The 21,047-nt window shown below is 56.3% G+C and overlaps 1 protein-coding gene across 1 annotated transcript in view; it reads left to right on the top strand.

Annotated features, from left to right (window-relative positions):
• The window catches only part of ASB18 (ankyrin repeat and SOCS box containing 18), a 57,965-nt gene that overhangs the window by 6,077 nt on the left and 30,841 nt on the right, over positions 1-21,047 (top strand). Inside the window, exons 2-3 of the mRNA XM_062202561.1 lie at positions 10,142-10,264; positions 13,294-13,561. Of these exons, the coding sequence (XP_062058545.1) occupies positions 10,142-10,264; positions 13,294-13,561 (391 nt within the window). The remainder of the gene's footprint in view (positions 1-10,141; positions 10,265-13,293; positions 13,562-21,047) is intronic.

Raw genomic sequence — 21,047 nt, 5'->3', positions numbered from 1 at the left:
CGGACAGACAGCTGCTTCTACAGACAGACATCCGGCTCTACGGACAGACAGCTTGCTCTATGGACAGACATCCGGCTCTACGGACAGACAGCTTGCTCTATGGACAGACATCCAGCTCTACGGACAGACATCTGCTTCTACGGACAGACATCTGGCTCTACGGACAGACATCTGGCTCTACGGACAGACATCCGGCTCTACGGACGGACATCTGGCTCTACGGACAGACATCTGGCTCTACGGACAGACAGCTTGCTCTACGGACAGACATCCGGCTCTACGGACAGACACCTGGCTCTACGGACAGACACCTGGCTCTACGGACAGACAGCTTGCTCTACGGACAGACACCTGGCTCTACGGACAGACATCTGGCTCTACGGACGGACATCCGGCTCTACGGACAGACACCTGGCTCTACGGACAGACATCCAGCTCTACGGACAGACACCTGGCTCTACGGACAGACATCAGGCTCTACGGACAGACATCTGGCTCTACGGACAGACATCCGGCTCTACGGACAGACACCTGGCTCTACGGACAGACATCAGGCTCTACGGACAGACATCAGGCTCTACGGACAGACATCTGGTTCTACAGACAGACATCTGCTTCTATGGACAGACATCTGGCTCTACAGACAGACATCCGGCTCTACGGACAGACAGACATCTGGCTCTACAGACAGACATCTGGTTCTACGGACAGACACCTGGCTCTACGGACAGACACCTGGCTCTACGGACAGACATCAGGCTCTACGGACAGACATCTGGTTCTACAGACAGACATCTGCTTCTATGGACAGACATCTGGCTCTACGGACAGACATCTGGTTCTACGGACAGACACCTGGCTCTACGGACAGACATCAGGCTCTACGGACAGACATCTGGTTCTACAGACAGACATCTGCTTCTATGGACAGACATCTGGTTCTACGGACAGACATCTGGCTCTACAGACAGACATCTGCTTCTATGGACAGACATCCGGCTCTACGGACAGACATCCAGCTCTACAGTTCACCCTCCGCTGATTCTGCCAACAGCGACACACAGACTCACACGGGTTTGCTCGGTGGTCAGCGGTCAGGTAGAAGCAGAGGGTCGACCAGGCGTGGCTCCAGACTCCCGGGCAGGAGCTCATGCTGCCAGCTCGGCCAGGGCCATCTCCTAGGGAGAGCTATGGAAACAACTCCCCACTGGTGTCGTGGGCAACATTTTGACTTGACACAATGCTTGCGCGCGCGCACACACACACACACACAGCATCACTGGTCCAGAGACCCCAATTTCAAAGAAATCAGAAGAAACAGTGCAGACAAATGTGGGGTGGGGGGCAGTCTGGAGAATGCACGCAGACAGGAGAAGCGGAGGTCACCGTGGCAGGGAGGGGAGGAGACGAGCGCTCTGCCATGGCGGCCGCTCTCCCTTGCCAGCGTGGGGGCAGGGAGACCCTGCTCGAAGCAAAATGAAATTAAACCTTTCTAAGTACTTATAAATCAGCACCTAATGACACTATCCCACCACCAGCCCGAGCATCGCTCTTATTACTTTGATTCACAATCCAGGAAAAGATCCGGAATTATGCACAAATTATTGTCCCATCTTCTTAATTAACGCTGATTGCAAAATTCTTGCTAAAGTCCTTGCTAACAGACTCAATTATGCGCTGCCTGAATTGATGCACCCAGATCAAGTGGAATTTATTAGAAATACACTTTCCTACAATAACATCAGATTATCTTTGAATATAGTTAAATTATTTAGGAATAAAATGGCTGCCGCAGCAGCTCTTGCTTGAGATACAGAGAAATCTCTCTCAGCACCCAGAATTAAAATGTGTCTTTGCGTCCTACAAGGCATGCGGCCCGGGCTTCTCTTCTCCCCACAATCAGGTTGAGTCGCACTGTGGATGAGATGAGATGCGTGCCTCAGAGCTAATGGTCCAGCGTCAGAGGCAGAGGGGCAGGAAGAACACCCTACAGGGTCCTGCCGGAGCTCCCCCCAGGCGGAGCCGCCCCTGCCGGTGGAACGCGGCGCAATTGCAATTAGACCAAATCAGGATATTTCCAGAATCAAAATTGAGAAACAGGCTAATAAAGACATAATGTATGCTGATGACACACTCCTATTAGCGTCACCCCCAAGCACACTGCCGAGATCCAGGAGAACAAAAAGGAGTGAGGACGATAGCGGGAGGCTGCCCTCCCTCCCCAAGTCCAGGCTGGCGACCGCCTCGGAGCGCTCGGCGGCGGAAGTCGGAAATGCCGACCTCCCTCTCTCCAACACCAACCCCAGCACCTGCATGGTGAACAGGTCTGGGTTTCTGTTATTTGCCATATCACACGGTAGAGAGAAAACAGTCTTTATGGACCAAACCGTGGAGGTCTCCTGGGATGGGGCCTGGAATGATGAAGGTGTGTGTGGGAGGCTGTGATGGGAAGGAAGGGGACCCCGGTGCACACAGCCGAACAGCGAATGTAGAGCCGGCAGGGCAGGGCAGCCATCCGGACCCTGGGGTGTGCGAGTCAGAGGGGGGAGGAAACCCCAGGCAGAGAGTGGGGCGCTGTCGGCTGGGGCCAGGAACTCCAGACCCGGGGCTCCGTGCTGCTGTGGAAAGACCGTGAGCAGCCATTCCACAGAGGAGCTGCATCTTTGATTTGGAAAGGGTCATAAAACTCACCCATGTCTGGGAAGGACCGAGCAGGAGAGACGGAAGGGAGGAGACCCCTGCTGTCTGCCCCTTGTCTACTGATGGAGCCGAGAGTGAGTGGGCGAGCCCGCTGTCCTTGACGGACCCTGGCCTCGTTCTGCTCACCAGCCAGCTCAACAGCAGGTCCCCGACAATGGAAAACAAGAACCGGCGGAGTGGAAAGCGGCCCAGAGACCGTATCCGGTCTGGAGGACAGAAAGAAGGGGTAGCAGACAAAGTGCTCAAGGACCGCGGGATAAAGAGAAGTTCTCATTTGGAGTCCAAGCGAGAGACGAAGAAGGTCACAGCAGAATGAGATTCGAGGAACCGCTCCCCAAGGTTTCACAGATTTGGCGGTGAGTTTGCCCAGCAGGGTGTGTCCTGGAATCAACACCTAGCAAGTCAGATGGGCAGAGGAGCTGGCGCTCTGTGACACCGCCGGGCCGTGCCATGGCTAGTCCCACGGTGGCCTTGGAGTTGACGTGCCCTTCACAGCTTTCCCACATCGGGTCAAAAAGGCGGGACCTCTGCACCCACACCTGGACCGGTCACCAGATCTGGAAGGGTGGGCAGCTCTCTGCAGCAGAGGCCAAGGAGCTGACGGCAGGGGTAATGAGTCCTCCCCCAGAAGTGGGATCTGGGCAGCCCAGCCCTGCACACAGCCAAGGCTCTAGGCCCTGCCCCTCGCCCCGGCTCTGGACGTGGGGCCTGCCGTCTGCAGGGGGTTTATTTCCCATCAGACCCCCTCTGCCTGGTCCCCTGCACCAAGAAATCGCCACTGCCTGGCCCCCTGAGCATCCACCCTGCAGACTGCACCTTGTCTGCCCGAACCACGGCACTGAGGCCAGAACCACTGCCGCAGAACACTCCGGCTCCTCTCGGCACCAGGGCAAGAGGAGGAAGCAGGCACGCCCGGAGCAGGGCACCCTCCTTGTCCTCGCCACCCTGCCATCCCCGCCCAGGCTGCGCTTCCTGTCACCCAGAGACTCTGTCCACACCACTGCATGGGGGATGGTTTCCTTCCACCTGTGGCTAGCGGCTGCTGCCTCGACCTCCCCCTTGGGGTGGTCAGGATCCCTGCTCTCCACCTCCCTCCGCTGCTAGGACCTGGGAGATGCACTCGGCGCATCCTGGGCACCTCCCTCCGAACAGAAACTGAGCCCCTCGCGCAGGCGGTGAGAGCATCGGCACCACAACCTCTTCCAAACCTCGAGTTTTAAAAAAATCCTCCACAATTTGATGGAGAAGAAATTTAACTTGCATTTTAAAATTAGCAAAATTGGGCATTTTTAATATTCATTTATATTTCCTATAATGATTTTTTTTCATATGTTTCTGTTGGATGTTGAAAGTTCCAATCTTTTGCCAATGGGGGGAAAAAAAAAAGCACAATGAACTTTAAATCCATCAAAGGAAACTTGCCTCTCTTTCCAATGCGGAGCCCCAGAGCGACCCAGAGAGGCTGCTGGGAGACACCGCGGGATCCGTCAGCTCCTCTTTCCTGCGAGGGGTGTGAGGGAAGATGAGGCATAACAATCAGACCCAGCCAGCTTCGCGAGGGAAGGCTGGGGCGCGCTGTGTGAGATTCATAAAAAACAATCAGTCTGAACGTGCAATTTGTCTCAAGAGGCAGGAGCTGCAATTTTATCATGTAATTAAATCCCCACGACAGTTCAAGTTTGTCACTTTTATCAGGGAGCACTTCAGTGACACGCGTTCCAGCAATGTCCCCAGTCTTCAAATGGCCTTCCCGGGCTGTGTGCTCACGGTCGCCGGGGACCTGACCGCCGGGGTTCAGGCTCGGCCACGGCGGAGACGCAGCGTCCAAGGTCACCTTTAAATCTGAGCTTCCAAAAAAGCCCTCCTGGGCCACCCAGGAAAGCAGCCCTGGACCTCGGATGAAACCCGGTCACTTCCGAGAAGCCACTGCTGTTCCGTGCTGCACTGGGCTCCGGGACAAAGGTGGGTGTCCCCACCCCCACCCCGCCGCGCTCCGCTCCTCCACGAGATGGGAATGAGATTTCTGAAGTTGGCGCAGACAATTTGGGTCATTATTAATAGACGCACTTGATCTGAGGAAGTACAATGTTTTAATGTTTTGTTAAATGAGGTGTGATGTGCTAACATTGTTGTTCAGAGAGGAGGTTAGTGTTTTCCAGGCTAATGTCTGTGCGGGTGGATTCCTTGCGCCCTAAGAAGCCAGGAAAGCAGAACCCGACACACCTGCACCGGTTCTTGCTTGTAAAAACCTCTCCAAAGGAAAAGGAACTCGGGACAGGAGCGAGGGAAGGCTGGCCTCACAGCCAGCTGTGTTTAGTACGTGGTCACTTACAGACCGTCCGGCTAGGGAGCGCAGACCTGCCCGCCCAGGCCGACACTGCGGCGGCATGGTTAAGGAAGTGTGCCAGTGTCCACGAGGACAAGTCCCCCCAAGATAGGTGCCATAGGATAGTTTGGGGAGCTGGAAATATTAAATGCACCGATCTGGGGGACAGTACGCCCGTCAGAACCCCTCATTCTCCAGAAAGACGAGCCCGCTGTGTAGAGGCATTTCCTTGGCCAGCTCCCGGGGAGTAGAAGCTGACACGGAGCAGGGCCTGTGGGCGTGTGGAACCAGGCTTCAGGGCACAAGGGAGGATTGTAATGGCTGTACCAGGGAAGGAGGCAGTGAGATGAAGGAGAGGCGGCCATCCGTGCGGTGGCCAAGCCTGCCGGGCGGTACTGTCAGAGGGCTTGCTGGAAAACCAGCCAGCCAGCCAGCAAAGCCACCCGAGCTGATAGGGGGAGCACCTGGGACACCCACGTTCCGTAATGGGGCGCCAGCTCGGGCCCTGGCTGCTCCACTCCCTATCCCGCTCCCTGCTAGTGCGCCCGGGAGGTGGCGCATGCTGAGGGCTCCCACGTGAGACACCACGTGGAGCTCCGGCCTGCTGGCCTTGGCCTAGCCCAGCCCTGGCTGTTGTGACCGTCCGGGGAGGGAACCAGCAGACGGAAGAGCTCTGTGTGTGTCTGTCACTGCGCCTTTCAAATGTACAAATAAATCTTTTTCAAAAAGTTCAACAGCAAATTTTTTTAAAATTCAGCTTTTAATGAAGGAGCCAATTGTGTGCCAGGGTGCAGGACAGGACATGTGGGAATATTTCAAAACATTCATAGAGGGGGGCTGCACTGTGGCGTAGCAGGTAAAGCCACTGCCTGCAATGCCAGCACCATATGGGTGCCGGTTTGAGTCCCAGCTGCTCCACTTTAGATCCAGCTCTCTGCTGTGGCCCAGGAGGGCAGTGGAGGATGGCCCAAGTGCTTGGGCCCTGCACCCGCATGGGAGACCAGGAGGAAGCTCCTGGCTCCTGGCTTTGGATCGACACAGCTCCAGCCATTGCAGCCAGTTGGGGAGTAAGCCAGCAGATAAAAGACCTCTCTCCCTCTCTGCCTCTTCTCTCTCTCTGCGTAACTCTGACTTTCAAATAAATAAATAAATCTTTTAAAAAATTCATGGAGAAATGAAATTAAAAGTATTAGTTTATTTTGGTGCAAATTTTAATCCACGCCTAGTCTTTTCATAATATGTATTTTCCACGTTATGAAAGAAATTTACACCAAAATAGACTTGTAGTTTCAGTTCCATGTTTGACATCCTCATATACAGTCCAAGGGAAACACCTCATCTACAGAGGTCACGGGAAACACCCCAGGCAAAACACAGATGCTGCCGGGAGTCCCCGAGCCGGGGAGCTGGCACCTCCCTGAAGGAGCCACTCCTCCAGGGCAGACCTGCTTTGAGTGTCTTAAGACAGCTTCAAACAGCTCCATTCATGCCTCCCAAATTTGGGTGTGAACATCAACACAGCCATAGCGTGAACAACCTCTGAGCCTAAAAGCAAAAGGGGGCTGGTGCCGTGGTGCAGCAGGTCAAGCCGCTGCCTACGACGCTGGCATCCGTATCCAAGCACCAGTTCAAATCCTAGCGGCTCTGCTTCCTATCGGGCTCCCTATCCGAAAGACAGCAGGAGATGAGATTGTCTCGACGGAAGCAGGCAAGGAGGGGCAGAGCTGTGGGGCAGCAGGCAAGGAGGGGGCAGCCAAGAGCACAGGGTCGGGCAGGGGCGCTGTTCCCAGGGCTGCCGAGCCCAGCGGGCTGGCAGGAAGGTCAGAGCTACTCCCGTCTATTGGGGACCTCTAGGTGTCGTTTTTTTTCCCAGCATGATCCTGGCAGGCCAGGGTGTGTGTGTGTATGTGTGTGTGAGAGTGTGTGTGTGAGTGTGTGTGTCTGGATCCCCAACACCTCACAACATACTGAAAACATAGTAAAAGTCCCCTAAGTATTTATTAAATGCGTGGTGAATGAGTGCATTGTATTTCAGATTGGTTTGTTTCTTTACGGCACTGGTCAACAATGTGGCTATTCTTGTCCTCAAAAAAAAAAAAATCCCAGCTCTTGGCCACACTCATGAAGCAAAGTTCAGGCCCCACTTAGGAAACCAACCCTGCCTACCGTGAGCTATTTTTAAAGCTCTACGAAGAGCCAGGTCTGTCTCGGCACTCCTCCTCTGTCCGCGGACACCAAGCTCAGATATTTAGGGAGCTGCTGACAAATACACTCGGGCAGCTAAATTTAGAGGCGGAGACAGTCTGGCTCTCATCCCTGGGCAGACAGACCTCCAGGGCCCCACCCCTTTGGAAGATAACCGGTGACAGATTACAACAGGTACCAGAACTCCTCCCTCGGGAGGAGCACCACGGGCTTGTCGGATCACCATCCTGCTCGGTCAAGGCCCCTAGAGCCCCAAACAACCGGCCTGAGAAAAAGAAGCCGGCAAAAGAGCGGCGCTTAGAGAAAGGAGCTCTCGAGGTCTGGATGGGCAGAGCTGTCGGGCGGTGTTGCAGGGCGCAGGGGACTGGCGGGCGGACTGCGGCCCGGAACGTTCTCCTGTGTGCAGGGGGAGGCAAAGTCTCCAGGGCGCGGCTGTGCCTGCAAAGGCCTCATCTCCCCGAGACGGCTGTGAGTTCCCAGCAGCCCCCTCTTCACCCATGCATCGTCCGTGGCACCCAGCAGCGTCCGGGACACGTGACCGACCCTTGAAACAACCTGTGCTGTCCCCACCGCCGGCATGGGCTCAGTGGACAGGGGAGATGAACTCAGCTGGCCTAGCAGCTAAAACACCCACATCCCTATGGGAGCACTCGGGCTCCATGTCCAGCTCTGGCTCCTGACTCGAGCTTCCTGCTGACCGGAGGCGTGGTGACGGCTCACGTGATCAGGCTCCTGCCACTCACGTGGGAGACCCGGCGTGAACGCCCAGCTTCCTGGGATTGGGAAGTGAGCCAGTAGATGGAAGATCTCCCTCTCTGCCTCTCTCCCTCTCTCCCTCTCTGCCTGTAAAATAAATGAGAAATGACATCTTTAAAAAAAAGAAACAGCATCTTAAAGAGTCCTCGTGGAGCCGAGAAGGCATCTTCCCACGTGGGCAGTGAAACTCACGGGCCCGGGGCAGAGCCCTCCCCCGAGCGTCCAAGGTGCACCTGAGCCAGCCCAGAGTCCAGGCCACGGCAGCGTTCTTCCCTAAGAGGGAAAGTGGCAGAGGGCCAAGGCTAGGAGAAGCAATGGCTAAGAGAGCCTTGCACTCACTCCTCCACACATGAGCCGGAGGACCTTCTGGGCGGGACTCACGGGCCAAGGCAGAGAGAACCCCACATGGCGAGGAAGCCGCCCCTGCCTGCCCCAGGAAGCCTGGCGGGGCCTGGGTGGTCCAGGGCACTGTCAGGACCCCTGGCTCCCAGGATGCTAAGCGGAGTGCCGAAGGATGACCAGACCAGCCAGGGGAGGAGGGGAAGACAGAATTCCAGGCAGAGGCGACTGCTCGGGCAGGGCAGGCACAGGACCCCCGAGCCACGCGCTGAGGTGCGATCCACACAGGGGACAGTGCAGAGGACAAGGTAGGAAACCCTGGCCTCTCAGTGAGGCGCGTGCAGTTGTCCTGGTTTCCTCGCCTGCCAGTGGCACCAGGGGCAGCCCCGTGGGGGGATGTCCGGCCATAAGACAGCGGGCAGTGACGGCTTCGGGAGCGGCCACTCCCTGCCTGCAGCTCTCCTAGGCCTCCGGGGGCTAAGCCCAGTGCACCCTTGAGTCTCGGCCAGGTGTCACAGCACAGCCACCGCTCCCCCCACCAGAGCTGTCCCCCCGCCCTCCTGCTTCCAAGACCCGGCCAGTGTCCCTTGTCTGCCCGTGAGAGGGCATCAGCCCCCAGCCAGCCGGCCTCACCCCTGCACCTCTGCTCCTCAGAGGTGGCCTGAGACACCTTTTGGGAGGAACCTACAGGCCTTGGCCAGCCTGTGAGGCAGGCTGACGCCTGTAACTCAGTTTCCAACAGGAGTCAACGCACCTCTGTACTACCCCGCGAAGGTGTGTAAACGTTTTCCATGCCGTCTAAGGGAGATGGAAGACTTCCTTTCCTGGGTTCCCTTTGGCTGTGCAAAGCCCCGGGGAAGAGGCCAGATCATCGTCCAGCCTCGGGAGCCGCCGACACAGATGCCCACTCGGCCTTCCGGGGAGCTCAGAGAGACGAGGGGGCGTCACGGCATAGCAGCCTTAGCACAATCTCGTGAGCCATTCCGACTTCGGTGGCGAGCAAGAGTTGTCCATACCTCTATCTGCATAGAAGGGAACTGAGCAAGCAGAAACCCCAGAAGCCGGGCAGCAGGGCTGGGGGTGGAAGGCAGAGTCTGAGGCCTCCGATGAGCCATCAGCCTCGGCCAGGCTGCTTCTCTCCCACGTTGTCACCGGAGTAAGGGCGCGAATCCACTGAAGGCGTCTGGTGCACCTGTGGCGCTTCGCGGATGCGTGTTTCTTCCCCTCTGAGCTTCAGCTGCCCTTCCCAAACCCTGCACAGAGCACCCACTTTTCCACCCTGACGGGGCTGACTCACTTGCTGGGTGTTTTGGTCGCTGACGTCACATTCACAGGTTGCTCACGTCATCTGCACGAGCAAGGGGAGTCGGTGCTACTTGCGCTGGGCGGTCTTGCACCCGGATGAAGACGGGAGCTCTCCCAACCGAGTGTGTGTGGGGGCACCGGCCCTGGATGGGTGGAGAGCCAGCCTCTGTCCCTGACTTCAGCATCCGTACAATCACAGGCGTGGCATCTCCCTGCTCACGTGACCCTGCCCATATCAAGTAACCACCATCACACCGGCATCCACAGGAGTTATAAATACACCAACATCAAGTCCCAACGGGGGGACAATTGAGTAATGACAATGGAAATAGCTCACACGCCCTACGTCCACCTTTCCCCTTCCTGAAAAGCTTTTCTGAGATCGGCCGTCTTGCAAAATGGACAGACGGCCAGAGCCAGCCAGGGGAAGACTTCGAATCTTTGGGAAGATGGACAGGGAGCCGACAGCGGGGTCCCCGGGGCTCGAGTTCCACGCCGCGCTGGTCGCAGGAGACCTGCACCATGTCCGGGCCCTCATGGACGAGTACTTCCAGGACGCCGACGTGGTGTTTGAGATCCACACGGACGAGATGGAGTGGCAGGTGGCATCCCCTGCCGCGTTCGGAGTCTCAGGTACCCGTGCCTGTCTTGAATTTGACGGAGGTGCTAACCCCAGCCAGTGTGCAGACGGCACACATAAAGCACGGGGCTGAGCAAGCCCCAGGAAAGGGGTCTGTAAATGAACGGAACTGAGCCTGCACAGACGTGGGGTCTACCCCTGGCTGCTGGCGTGTGAGACGTCCAGTGGGAAAGGCAAAGCAGGGGTGAGAAATGCCGGTCTGCTGACGCAAGGCGTGGCTCTCGTCTTGGGGAAGGAGCTGGACGACTCTTGGCCACCAGCACGGCAGGAGCTGGAAGGGGGAAGCCGCTCCTCTGACTGCACCCTGGGCAGGCCCCTGGCACACAGCTCTGCACAAGGCCCGTCTGTGACTTGGTGATGGCCACAGCAGCTGGTGCCCAGCCGGCATGCACAGGAGCAGGACCACAGGGTCAGCAGCAGGTCCTCCCTGGGGAGCCTGGGACAGGAGGAGGAAAGGGGCAGACAGCCGGGATCCTGAGGTCATTTGTCACTGCATGCTGGGCAGAAAGCAAACATCCCAAATGGAGAGACAGCCCCCACCCCCCCTGGGGCGAGCAGACACCTGCTGACCACACGGCTGCCCGCGGGGCTCCTTGGCTGGCAGTCTGCCCTGGGTACCTTATCCAGCACGGGCTCCAGGCCGGCTTGGGTGCTGGAATCCACACAGCTCTGCCACAGCAGAAGGATTTGAGAGGCTGTGGTCAGTGGGCCAGCGGCCAGTGTCCCGTGTCCCTGACTCGTGAGCTCTGGCAGGCAAAGAATGCGGGAGGGTGGGCTTCCGGTGACACGGCTCCATTCTGATGATGCCGCACACGCTATCCAAGGACTGAGTGGTTCCCAGAAGCCCACGCAGCAGCAGCAGCTCCTGGCCGGGCCGTCCACCTCTCTCTGAGTCCCTCTGGCCTCCTCTCTTTCATCCGTCTCAGCCCAAGAACGCCTCTGCTCAAAGCAGAGCTCGCTGACCCGGACGCACCCACACGCACACGCTCGGATGTCGCATTTCATGTCGTCACGTCATGCTATGACGGCAGAGCCCGCTTTCACACGCTGAGTCCCTGCCCAGCCCTTCCTTCCCCCTGCACCTTTCTACCCATCAGTCCGCTGCCCCTCTGGAGCCCACCCAGAGGACAGGAAGTGACAGCACGCGACAGAGAAGGGACATGGGCTGTTGCTGAGGAAACACAAGCCCAGAGAGTTGGTGCCAGGCTGGGCTGGCACAGACTGGGGGAGGGGAGGCGGCGCTCAGGGCTGCCCTGGTTCCTTGCCCTCGGCTCAGCTCCATGGCTTCCGGCCATTGGGCCAACAGCAGCAAAGTGCAGACTAGCAGAGAGCAGGGACCCAGGTGCTCGGCCCCCCTCGCTCCCTGGAGGTCAACACCAGCTCCCCTGGCAAGGAGGTGTTGGGGGAGGAGCTGCTCTGAGTGCAGCCAGCCCTGGGTCACCTCCAGGGTGGCAGGCTGGCCCACCCAGCTGAGGGTCCCAGGAGAATGTTGGAGTGGTGCTTAGGGGGACGGACCACGTGGAGAGAGACCTTGATCCACGCTCTTCCTGGCGGCTGAATGGGACCAGCAGCTGGGGGTTCGGGCTGCAGATTCAGGCTCTCTGATTGGGAGAGCTGTCGCAGAAGCCCAGTTCTCAGGAAGGCCTGGGGGCCGCCCACCAGCATCTTCCAGGACCTGGAGAAGCATGCTGGCCCTGTGCTGTGGCTGAGCCAATGCCCACTCCTGCTTCTCCCTGTTAGCCCATGGGGAGACTCAGGAACCCAGAGTGGGGCAGCTTGGATTGGGCTGGGGACTTAGCGTCCCCTAGAGGGGGCCATAATGTACACTTGACAGCCCAGGGAGCAAACAGAAGGAGGGAGCCCAGAGCTGGCCCTTGCAGGAACAGAGGCGTCGTCGTAGGGACCACAGCCACCCTCCGCCTCCACGTGGGACCCGGTCTTCGCTGGGGAGGGCAGCCCAGGTCCCCTCAGGCCCCCGGCCCCAGAGCCTGGGGCCACCCCCAGTCCACACCAGGGTCCAGAAACCACCACGCCCCCCACGGAGAGGGCAGCAAGCTGCAGGCTGGGCCTTTGGGACGCGGGCCAGGGGGCACCCGGCACCACATGCCGGGAGGTAATTAATGAGTGGTTTTTCAGAAGCGCTCAGCATGGGTCCGGGGAAGGAGGTGGCCTGTGAAAAGGTGTCCTGTGCCGCTCATTACAGCCAGCGATCGATTCTGCCGTCGTTACCAGAAGGCCTTCCTGCCGTGTGAAATCCTGCCCCTTGAAGTGGGTCCTCCGGGGACGGCTGCCTCGTTTCCACCAGCGCTCCTGGCCGCTAATCACCTGCCCCGGGCTTTTTGAAAGCACCAAAGTTTTCAGAGAAGTAAAATGTATAGCACCTGCCTCATTCAGCCCTCAAGAAAGAGCAACCCCACACAGGCGCGCGCACACACACCCTAAAAAGCGCAAAGAAACAAGCCAGAGCTGCACTGAATACGGACGCTGCATCAAAGAGAGCTGCCAGAGCTCAGCTCCTTCCAGGCGGCCGCGCTGCGCCCTCCTCCGTCTTGGGCATGTGGGCCAGTTTGTTTCGTCTGCTGTCGCTCCTTAATGATACGGGGGAGGTCAGGGGCTCACCCCCACCAGGGCTGGATTCTGGGAGATGCCGCCGCCGTCTCCCCTCCCCGCAGCTGCCCGCCCTCCCAGCCTGGAAAATTGAGTTCTGCACTTGGGTTCTCCTGCTGTGCACCCTGCGCGGTCAGCTTTCCACTCCTGGGCTCTGCCCGGACCCCCCAGTCACCCCCGTATTCTGCAAAACCCTCTTGCGTCTCAGCTCCGGATGCCTCCAGGACCCTGACTCGGCTTTGTCTTTCTTGCCCCCTGCTCTGTCTCCCGGGTCTCTGCCCCTCGTGTCACCTCCCTGTGCCCACCTGCTGCCCATTTCTGGAGCAGGATTTCACCCCCTTGCGGCCCAACAGGCACCGCGGTCAGCTCCCCCAGCCCCCTGCTCACCTCACACCGGACCTTCCTCTCCCCCCAGGCCTCTGGACCCTGGAGTACAAGCGCGAGCTCACCACGCCCCTGTGCATCGCAGCGGCCCACGGCCACACCGCCTCCGTGCGGCACCTGCTCAACCGCGGCGCCCACCCCGACGCCTCCCCGGGCGGCCGCGGCGCGCTGCACGAGGCCTGCCTGGGGGCGCACACGGCCTGCGCCCGGCTGCTGCTGCAACACGGCGCGCACCCGGACCTGCTCAGCGCCGAGGGCCTGGCGCCCTTGCACCTGTGCCAAACGGCAGCCTCGCTGGGGTGAGTACTCCCGCCCCGACCCCGGGCACTCCACCAGCCCCACCTGGACACTCGGCGGAGCCTCAGAGCCCACATCAGGGATCGCAGACCCTAGGCCCCAGGCCTGCCCCCGGCCTCGGTCCCCAGCCCCCGGCCGCCGCTCCCCAGCCCCTGGCCCCTGCCTGTGGCTCCCCGGCCCCAGCCCGGCCCCGAGGGCCATCAGCCCCTGATAGAGAGCAGGCGGCGCCACGCGGCGGGAATGAGCGCGGTGGAGGCCCGAGGACGCGCGCCCCAACGCTGAAGGCCACTGTTGGGCCGGGGGCTGGAGAATCAGGGTTTTAATGACAACTTTGTGCAGAGTAACTGTCACAGTGGGACGGCCACGGTCGGCTCCTCGGGCAGGGGGTGCCGGGGCGCGCGCGCGGCGGGAGCGATGCGGGACCGGGGTCGCAGAGTTCGCGCACGGACCCGAGCGGGATTCGCCGTCGCTGGCCTCTGCGGCGACGAAGCCAGAAAGCCACAGGCGGTGTGCGGGGCTCCCGGGAGCCTTTGCAGCCCGGACCCGCGAACCGCAGCCTCGCCGTGACCGCGGTCTTCCCAGAGCGGCTTTTCCCGGGTGTGACCGACATAAGTCAGGTGCGCTTGGCTTTCACCAGGCACCGCGTGACCGGAGCGGACGCTCGGGTCGCCGACCCCGCCAGGGAGCCGAGGAGCTGCGGGTCTTCCCGCAGGCGCCTCCCACCCCGCCACGGCCTCCGCCCCCTCCCCTGCCTCGCGCTCTCCCGGGTGTGTCCCTGCCTCCCCAGTCGTTTTTTTTTTTTTTTTTTGTGGGGGGGGGGGGATTCCGGTGGGTGGCAGGTGCTCGCTGGGGTCCGGCTTCTTGTGCCGTGGTCCGTGATGCACTCCTCTTGGGAGCTGAGTCGGACCCACGGTGTGGGTGGTCCCGTATGCACCCATTCCGGCGCTGAGAGCCACCGGGCCGCTTCCCACCTGGGGATGTTACAGGCACCGCCATGCGGGGGACCAGGGTTCCAGCATTCGCAGGGGCATCCGCTTTGCCTTCCAAACGCCTAGAATTCCAAGGGCTGAGTTGTGCGATTTGATGGAGAGGAATCTGTGGGGTGGGCTTTATGCTGGCATCCCATAAGCCTGCAGGTCGGAGTCCCGGCTGCTCCACTTCCAATTCAGCTCCCTGCAAATGTGCCTGGACAGACAGCAGAAGACAGCCCGGGCAGCTGGGCCCTGCCACCCAGGTAGGAGAGCCCGTGGGATGAAGTTCCCACCTCTGGTTTCTGCCTGGCCCAGCCGGCTCCCAGCCATCTGGGGGAGTGAACCAGTGGAGGGACCATTTCTTAGTCTCTCCCTCTCTCTCCCTGTAGCATTTTCAAATAAATAAATAAATCTTTAGAATGAGAAGAAGAAGAGAGGGAGGGTAGAGGGAGAAAGGAAGAGAAGGAGAAACAGACAACTTCCATTCTCTGGTTCACTCCCCAGATGGCTGCAGCAGCCAGGTCTGGGTCAGGCCAGGAGCCAGGAACTCCGTCCTGGGGGCCTTCTCCATCAGCAGGGAGCGGATCAGACGCTGAGCAGCTGGGACTCTGACTGGCGCCTCCATTTGGGATGCACCTGCTGTGCACCTGCCCGTCTTACATCCCAGTGTGGATGTGGAACCCTCTCGCTGCCTCACACCTGCACCAGGACTTGGTGTGTTAGCATGCTAGGTCCTTAATCTCAAGCCACCTCACAGGTGTGCAGAGTCTCGACCTCTTTCCCGTGATGAGACGCTGGTCCTGTCAGTGTGCTTCTCTGCCACCCACTTTGTCTTTGGTGAAATGTCTGTTCAGATCTTTTGCTCATTTTAAAAATTGGGTCGATTGTTTTCTTATACATTTGTGAGCTTTCTTTATATGTTCTAGATACAAGTCCCTTGTCAGATACGTGATTTCTAAGTATTATCTCCCAGTCGCTGCCTTGTATCTTCTTCTCTTAGCAGAATCTTTTGAAGAACAGAATTCCTTTAAAAATTTATTTTGTTGAATTAGTAAATTTATTAGAGAGAGAAAAAGAGAGTTCTCAGCCACTGGCCTATTCCTCAAATGCCCTCAATGACCAGGGCTGGCCTGGGGCTGGGCTAGACTGAAGCAGAGAGTTGGGGACCCAATCCCGGTCACCAGAGTTAGGTGGCAGGGGCTCAGCTCCCAGGGTCTGCACTGACCGGAAGTTGGAGTCAGGAGCCGGAGCCTGGAATCAAACCCAGGTCCTCCAGGATCAGGAGCTGCAGCTGGAGACCAAAACCAACCAGAGTCCCAGGGCCGGGCAAAAAAGTTCTTACTTTGGATGGAATCCAATATATCAAATTTTTTTTTCTCTTAGGACTTGTTTTGGGATTATGGCATCTAAAGAAATCTTTGCCTAACCCAACCCAAGATCGCAAAGATTTTCTCTTGTTATCTTCAATTCAATAATTTTGCATTTCATATTTGAGTTTATGATCCACGTTGAATTAACTTCTGGGTGTGGTGTGGGCATGGATTGAAGCACTTTCTCATTTGAATGTCGATCTCTAAGCATGGTTTTTTGGAATGCTTTTGCTTCCTCCACTAGATTGTCTTTGCAACTTTGTCCAAAACCCGGTTTTTCAGGAAACCCATCAGTAAAATACACGTAGGTTTATTTCCAGACTCTTGTCAAGAACACACAAGGCAGGGAAACATCTAACTGGTTCGGCTGAAAAGACACAGGGACCCACTTGGAGGACGAGCCCTAGCCACCAGCTCCTTATGGTCCTCACTTCCCACACCAAGCAGGATGAGATGAAAACTGAAGGGGCTGCCGGAGGCCCCTCGCGGGCCAGACCAGCATCAGCCGAGTGCTTCTGCTGTTCTGAAGGGAGGAGCCCGGAAGCTACCAGAACCCAGCAGATGACAAGAAGCTGTCTCTTGGCAGCCTCGCAGGGCACACTGGGAAGGAGCGGCAGTGGCCTCGGAGCACTTCCAGGAGAATAAGAGGGGTGCCGCCAAGATTCAGATCCAGCGGTGGCTCCAACTTCCGCTCGCCCACATGGGCACCTGCGAGGTTACCATGGAGCATGGCAGAGCGCCTCCCCTGGATCCCTGCACTGCTCTGATCCGCTGGTCTATTTGGACGCCACACTGTCTTGCATACTGTGACATTATACTAAGTCTTCAAGCCAGGTACTGTAAATTCTCAGGCTTGCTCTTCTCTGTCAGTTATTTGGGCTATTCTAGCTCATTTGCATTTCCATGTGAAGCTTTTTAAACAAACTCTGGCAAGTTTTATTAAAGAAACTTTTTGCATGGCCTGCTGTCGGCTAGTATGTCAGAATTGCAGGCCCGGTGATCACCAGGGCGCGTCCTCTGTGGTGCTGTTGCCACTGAGGCGAGGCACCCGTTTTGGCCAGGCTGCTGCATTCTGTGTCGGCGTGCTCCAGATCACGGGGAGCGCCGATATTGTAGCAATGCAGAGGCTCACGACCCGTGAGCACGAAGCGGCCTCCAGTCACTCGGGTCTTCCCTAAGCTCCCCCAGCTGGGCGTTGGTTTTCATTACATAGAATGTGTAGGATTTCTTCCTAAGTATTTCACATTGTTGTTGCTGTTGCAAATGGTAGGTTTTTAAAAGATTTATTTATTTATTTGAAAGGCAGGGTTACACACACACACAGAGAGAGAGAGAGAGAGAGAGAAAGGTCTTCAACCACTGGTTCACTCCCCAATTGGCCACAACGGTCAGAGCTGCACTGATCCAAAGCCAGGAGCCAGGTGCTTCTTCAAGGTCTCCCATGTGGGTGCAGGGGCCCAAGGACTTGGGCCATCTTCTATTGCTCTCCCAGGACACAGCAGAGAGCTGGATCAGAAGTGGAGCAGCCAGGACTCAAACCAGCGCTCATATGAGATGCCGGCACTGTAGGTGGCAGCCCCACCCACCATACCACAACACCGGCCTCAGATGGTAGTTTTTTAAATTTCAACTTCTGATTGTGTGTAGCTACTATAAAATTGATAACCATTTATTTTGTATATCGATCTCGTATCCCGGAATCTTGCTAACTCATTAATTGTTCTAATAACTTTTTAGTAAATTCCATAGGATATCCATGTGGGCAAACACGTCATCCGAAAGTAAACACAGTTTTACTTCTTTTGCCACCTGGATGCCTTTTACTACTTCTTCTTGCCTCCTGCACTGCCTGGAGCCTGCAGTACAGTGATGAACAGAGACACTAGAGCAGCCACCCAGCCGAGCTACAGGGTTTCGCATCAGAGTGCCTGGGTTCGGTACCCAACTCCAGCTTCCTGCTGGTGCTCATGGCTTGGGCCCCTGCCACCCTGTGGGAGCCCTGGATCAGCTCCCAGCGATGGGCTTCAGCCCTAAGCAGCCCTGGTCGTTGCAGGCACGGGGGAAATGAACCAACAGATGGAAGTAGTCCTTTGCGCTCGCTCTCTCTCTCCCTCCTCAAAATAAAAAATAAAGTAAAATAAAATAAGAAGTAGCATGAGCAGTTTTCTTTGTTCCTGATCTTATAGGGAAACAAGAAGTCTTCCACTATTAACTATGATTTGTGGATATTTTTTCAGAAATGAAGAGATTCTCTTCCTTGTGTACTGACAGTTTGTAGTATGAATAGATTCTGATTTTTCTTACTTTTCCTACTTCTATAGAGACAATCACGTGGTCTATATCTTTAATCTGTTGATACATGATTTGTGTTGGTCGACTTCCAAATGTCAAACCAACCTTGCATTCCTGGATGAAGCCACTCTTGTGCATGGGGGAATCTCCTTCGCATGTGTTGTTGGGTTTATCCTGAAACAGTGTTGAATATCTGCATCTGTGTTCATGAAAGATATGGATCTGCAGTTCTACTTTCTTGTAACGTCTTTGCTGGTTTTGCTATCAGAGTAATGCTGGCCACAAAAGTGGTTTGGGACGTATTTCCTCCTTACCTGTTTTCTGGCCCCGTGTAAAATTGCTATCATTCATTCCTTAAATGTCCTGTAGAATTCGTCACTGAACCTATGAGCTTTCTTTGTGAGATTTATAACCTGGAAATCTATTTCCTTATTTCCTAGGGGGCTACTTGTACTTGGTCTGTTTCCTTCTTTTTGAGTGAGTTTAATAGCTTGTATCTTTTAGGAAATTCATCGTCTAGTTTGTGGTGACTGTAGGATCTGTAGTGATATCGCCTCTCTCACTATGAGATTGGAATTTATCTCCCCCATCTGTCTTTCTTTTGGTTTCACTGAGTTTCTCTACTGCTTTTCTGTTTTTTTTTTATTTCATTAATTTCCACTGTGATATCTATTAATCTCCTTTCTTTACTTACATTCGGTTTCATTAATGTTCTTTTTCTAGTTTCTGAACATGGAAGCCAATGTCACTGATTAATTTGAGGATTTTCCTATTTTCTCAGTAGACTTTCCGATGTTATACCTGCCCCACTGCACATCATGTCAGCTCAGTCTCTCAAACTTTAGTGTGTTGTGCTTTCAACCAGTTAATTTCCCTTTGCATCTTTAAGTTGACTCAGGGGTGAACAGACACCTGTGCCTCAGTCTCCAGTTTCCAGAGACTCTCTGGGTATCTTTCTGTTACTGATTTCTAGTTTGATGCCGTTGTAGTTAGAAAGCTTCCCCTGTATTACTTTGCTGCATTTAAATCCATGCACAGCTGTTTTGTGACTCTGCTATTATGGAATACTGTGCTTTATGTCTAGTCATGCTCTGTGACCTAAAATCTAGTCTGGTGTTGACAGAGCTTTCTCGGCGCCGGCACCCCAGGTTCTAGTCCTGGTTGGGACACCAGATTCTGTCCCGGTTGCTCCTCTTCCAGGCCAGCTCTCTGCTGTGGCCCGGGAAGGCAGTGGAGGATGGCCCAAGTCCTTGGGCCCTGCACCCACATGGGAGACCAGGAGGAAGCACCTGGCTCCTGCCTTCGGATCGGCACAGCGTGCTGGCCGCGGCAGCCATTTGGGGGGTGAACCAACGGAAGGAAGACCTTTCTCTCTGTCTCTCTCCCTCTCTCACTGTCTAACTCTTCCTGTCAAAAAATAAAATAAAAACAGAGCTTTCTTTTGACTAGCGTTGATTAGCAGGCTACATGTCTTTGCACCTGCTGTGTCAGTTCTCCACTTCGGTGTAACAAATCAGCGTGAACACAGAGATTTAATACAGCACAGACTCGGTGTCCCACAGCGCCTGTGGGTGCAGTCTGTGTGTGGTGCAGCTGCAGGTCTTCCGCTTCTCGGTCTCACGGCAGCAAGCAGGCGACAGGGACAAGGGCCTCATCTGAAGGTTAGCCCGGAGGAAACCACCACCAAAACCACTCGGTGCGGGCAGAATCCGGACCACTGTGCCAATTCTTTCTTCACCTCTCTCCCGCCCACCGCCTTCTCTCCCTGGGGTCTCTCATTGCACTGGTTCCACGGATGCTCTCCATTTTGTTTAGTCTTTCTTCTCTCCGTGATGGCTGTGTCCTTTCTCCTGAAACACCTGGTTTGCCGTTAAGCTCAGCAGTGCAGGCGTCACCCCGGATACTATAGTTTCCAATGTTAGAAGTCGTTCACGTCTTGTGCATCTTAGCAGGCTCAGCCTTGGCTCTAGCCTCTCACACATGCACAGTTTCAACAACGATTTTAGTGGCCCTGTGTACCGATTCCGTCATCTGTGTCAATTCTGGGTCAGTTCTGGATGACTTTTTTTTCTCTTTATTTCACTGGGTGCTGAATGTTTTTGTGTTCTTATCAGTATTCTTGATCTCTGCTCTGGGATGTTAAGTTGCTGCAAAGCGGTTTCACCCTTTGGGTCTTGTGAGCTTCGAGCAGAAACTGTGCAAGGTTGGTCTGTTTTCTCCACTAAGAGAACACTGGCTGTTCCCTGGGCCTTCATGCTTTGCTTGCTGAGAACAGGTAGGATTCCTGGGCCCAGGCGTACATGAGCGCTGGCCCCTCCTGAGGTGCTAGGTGGTTCCTCCACCTACATGCTCATCAGTACTCAAGGGACCTTCTGCAAAGTTCTTTGTCTGGGAAGCTCTTTCCCCTCCGGTCCTCAGCCCTACAAGCCACAGCTGTGTGGGCCTCCCAGGACTCCCGGCTCCACGTCCCCAGGCAGAGAGCTCCTGTGCTAATCCTCCATGTCCAAGTGCAAACGCTGCCCCCCAGCGCCCAGAAAAGCATGCCTTGACTTCTTTTATTCAAAATTAAGTTTCCTGGCCGGCGCCGTGGCTCAATAGGCTAATCCTCCGCCTAGCGGCGCCGGCACACCAGGTTCTAGTCCTGGTCGGGGCACCGGATTCTGTCCCGGTTGCCCCTCTTCCAGGCCAGCTCTCTGCTGTGGCCAGGGAGTGCAGTGGAGGATGGCCCAAGTGCTTGGGCCCTGCACCCCATGGGAGACCAGGCTAAGCACCTGGCTCCTGCCATCGGATCAGTGCTGTGCGCCGGCCGCAGCGCGCCGGCCGCGCCGGCCATTGGAGGGTGAACCAACGGCAAA

The sequence above is a fragment of the Lepus europaeus genome, chromosome 1, assembly GCF_033115175.1.
Source record: "Lepus europaeus isolate LE1 chromosome 1, mLepTim1.pri, whole genome shotgun sequence".
NCBI lineage: Eukaryota > Metazoa > Chordata > Mammalia > Lagomorpha > Leporidae > Lepus > Lepus europaeus.
The sequence above is the reverse complement of the archived record's forward strand: the minus strand, read 5'-3'. Positions and strand labels throughout refer to the sequence as shown.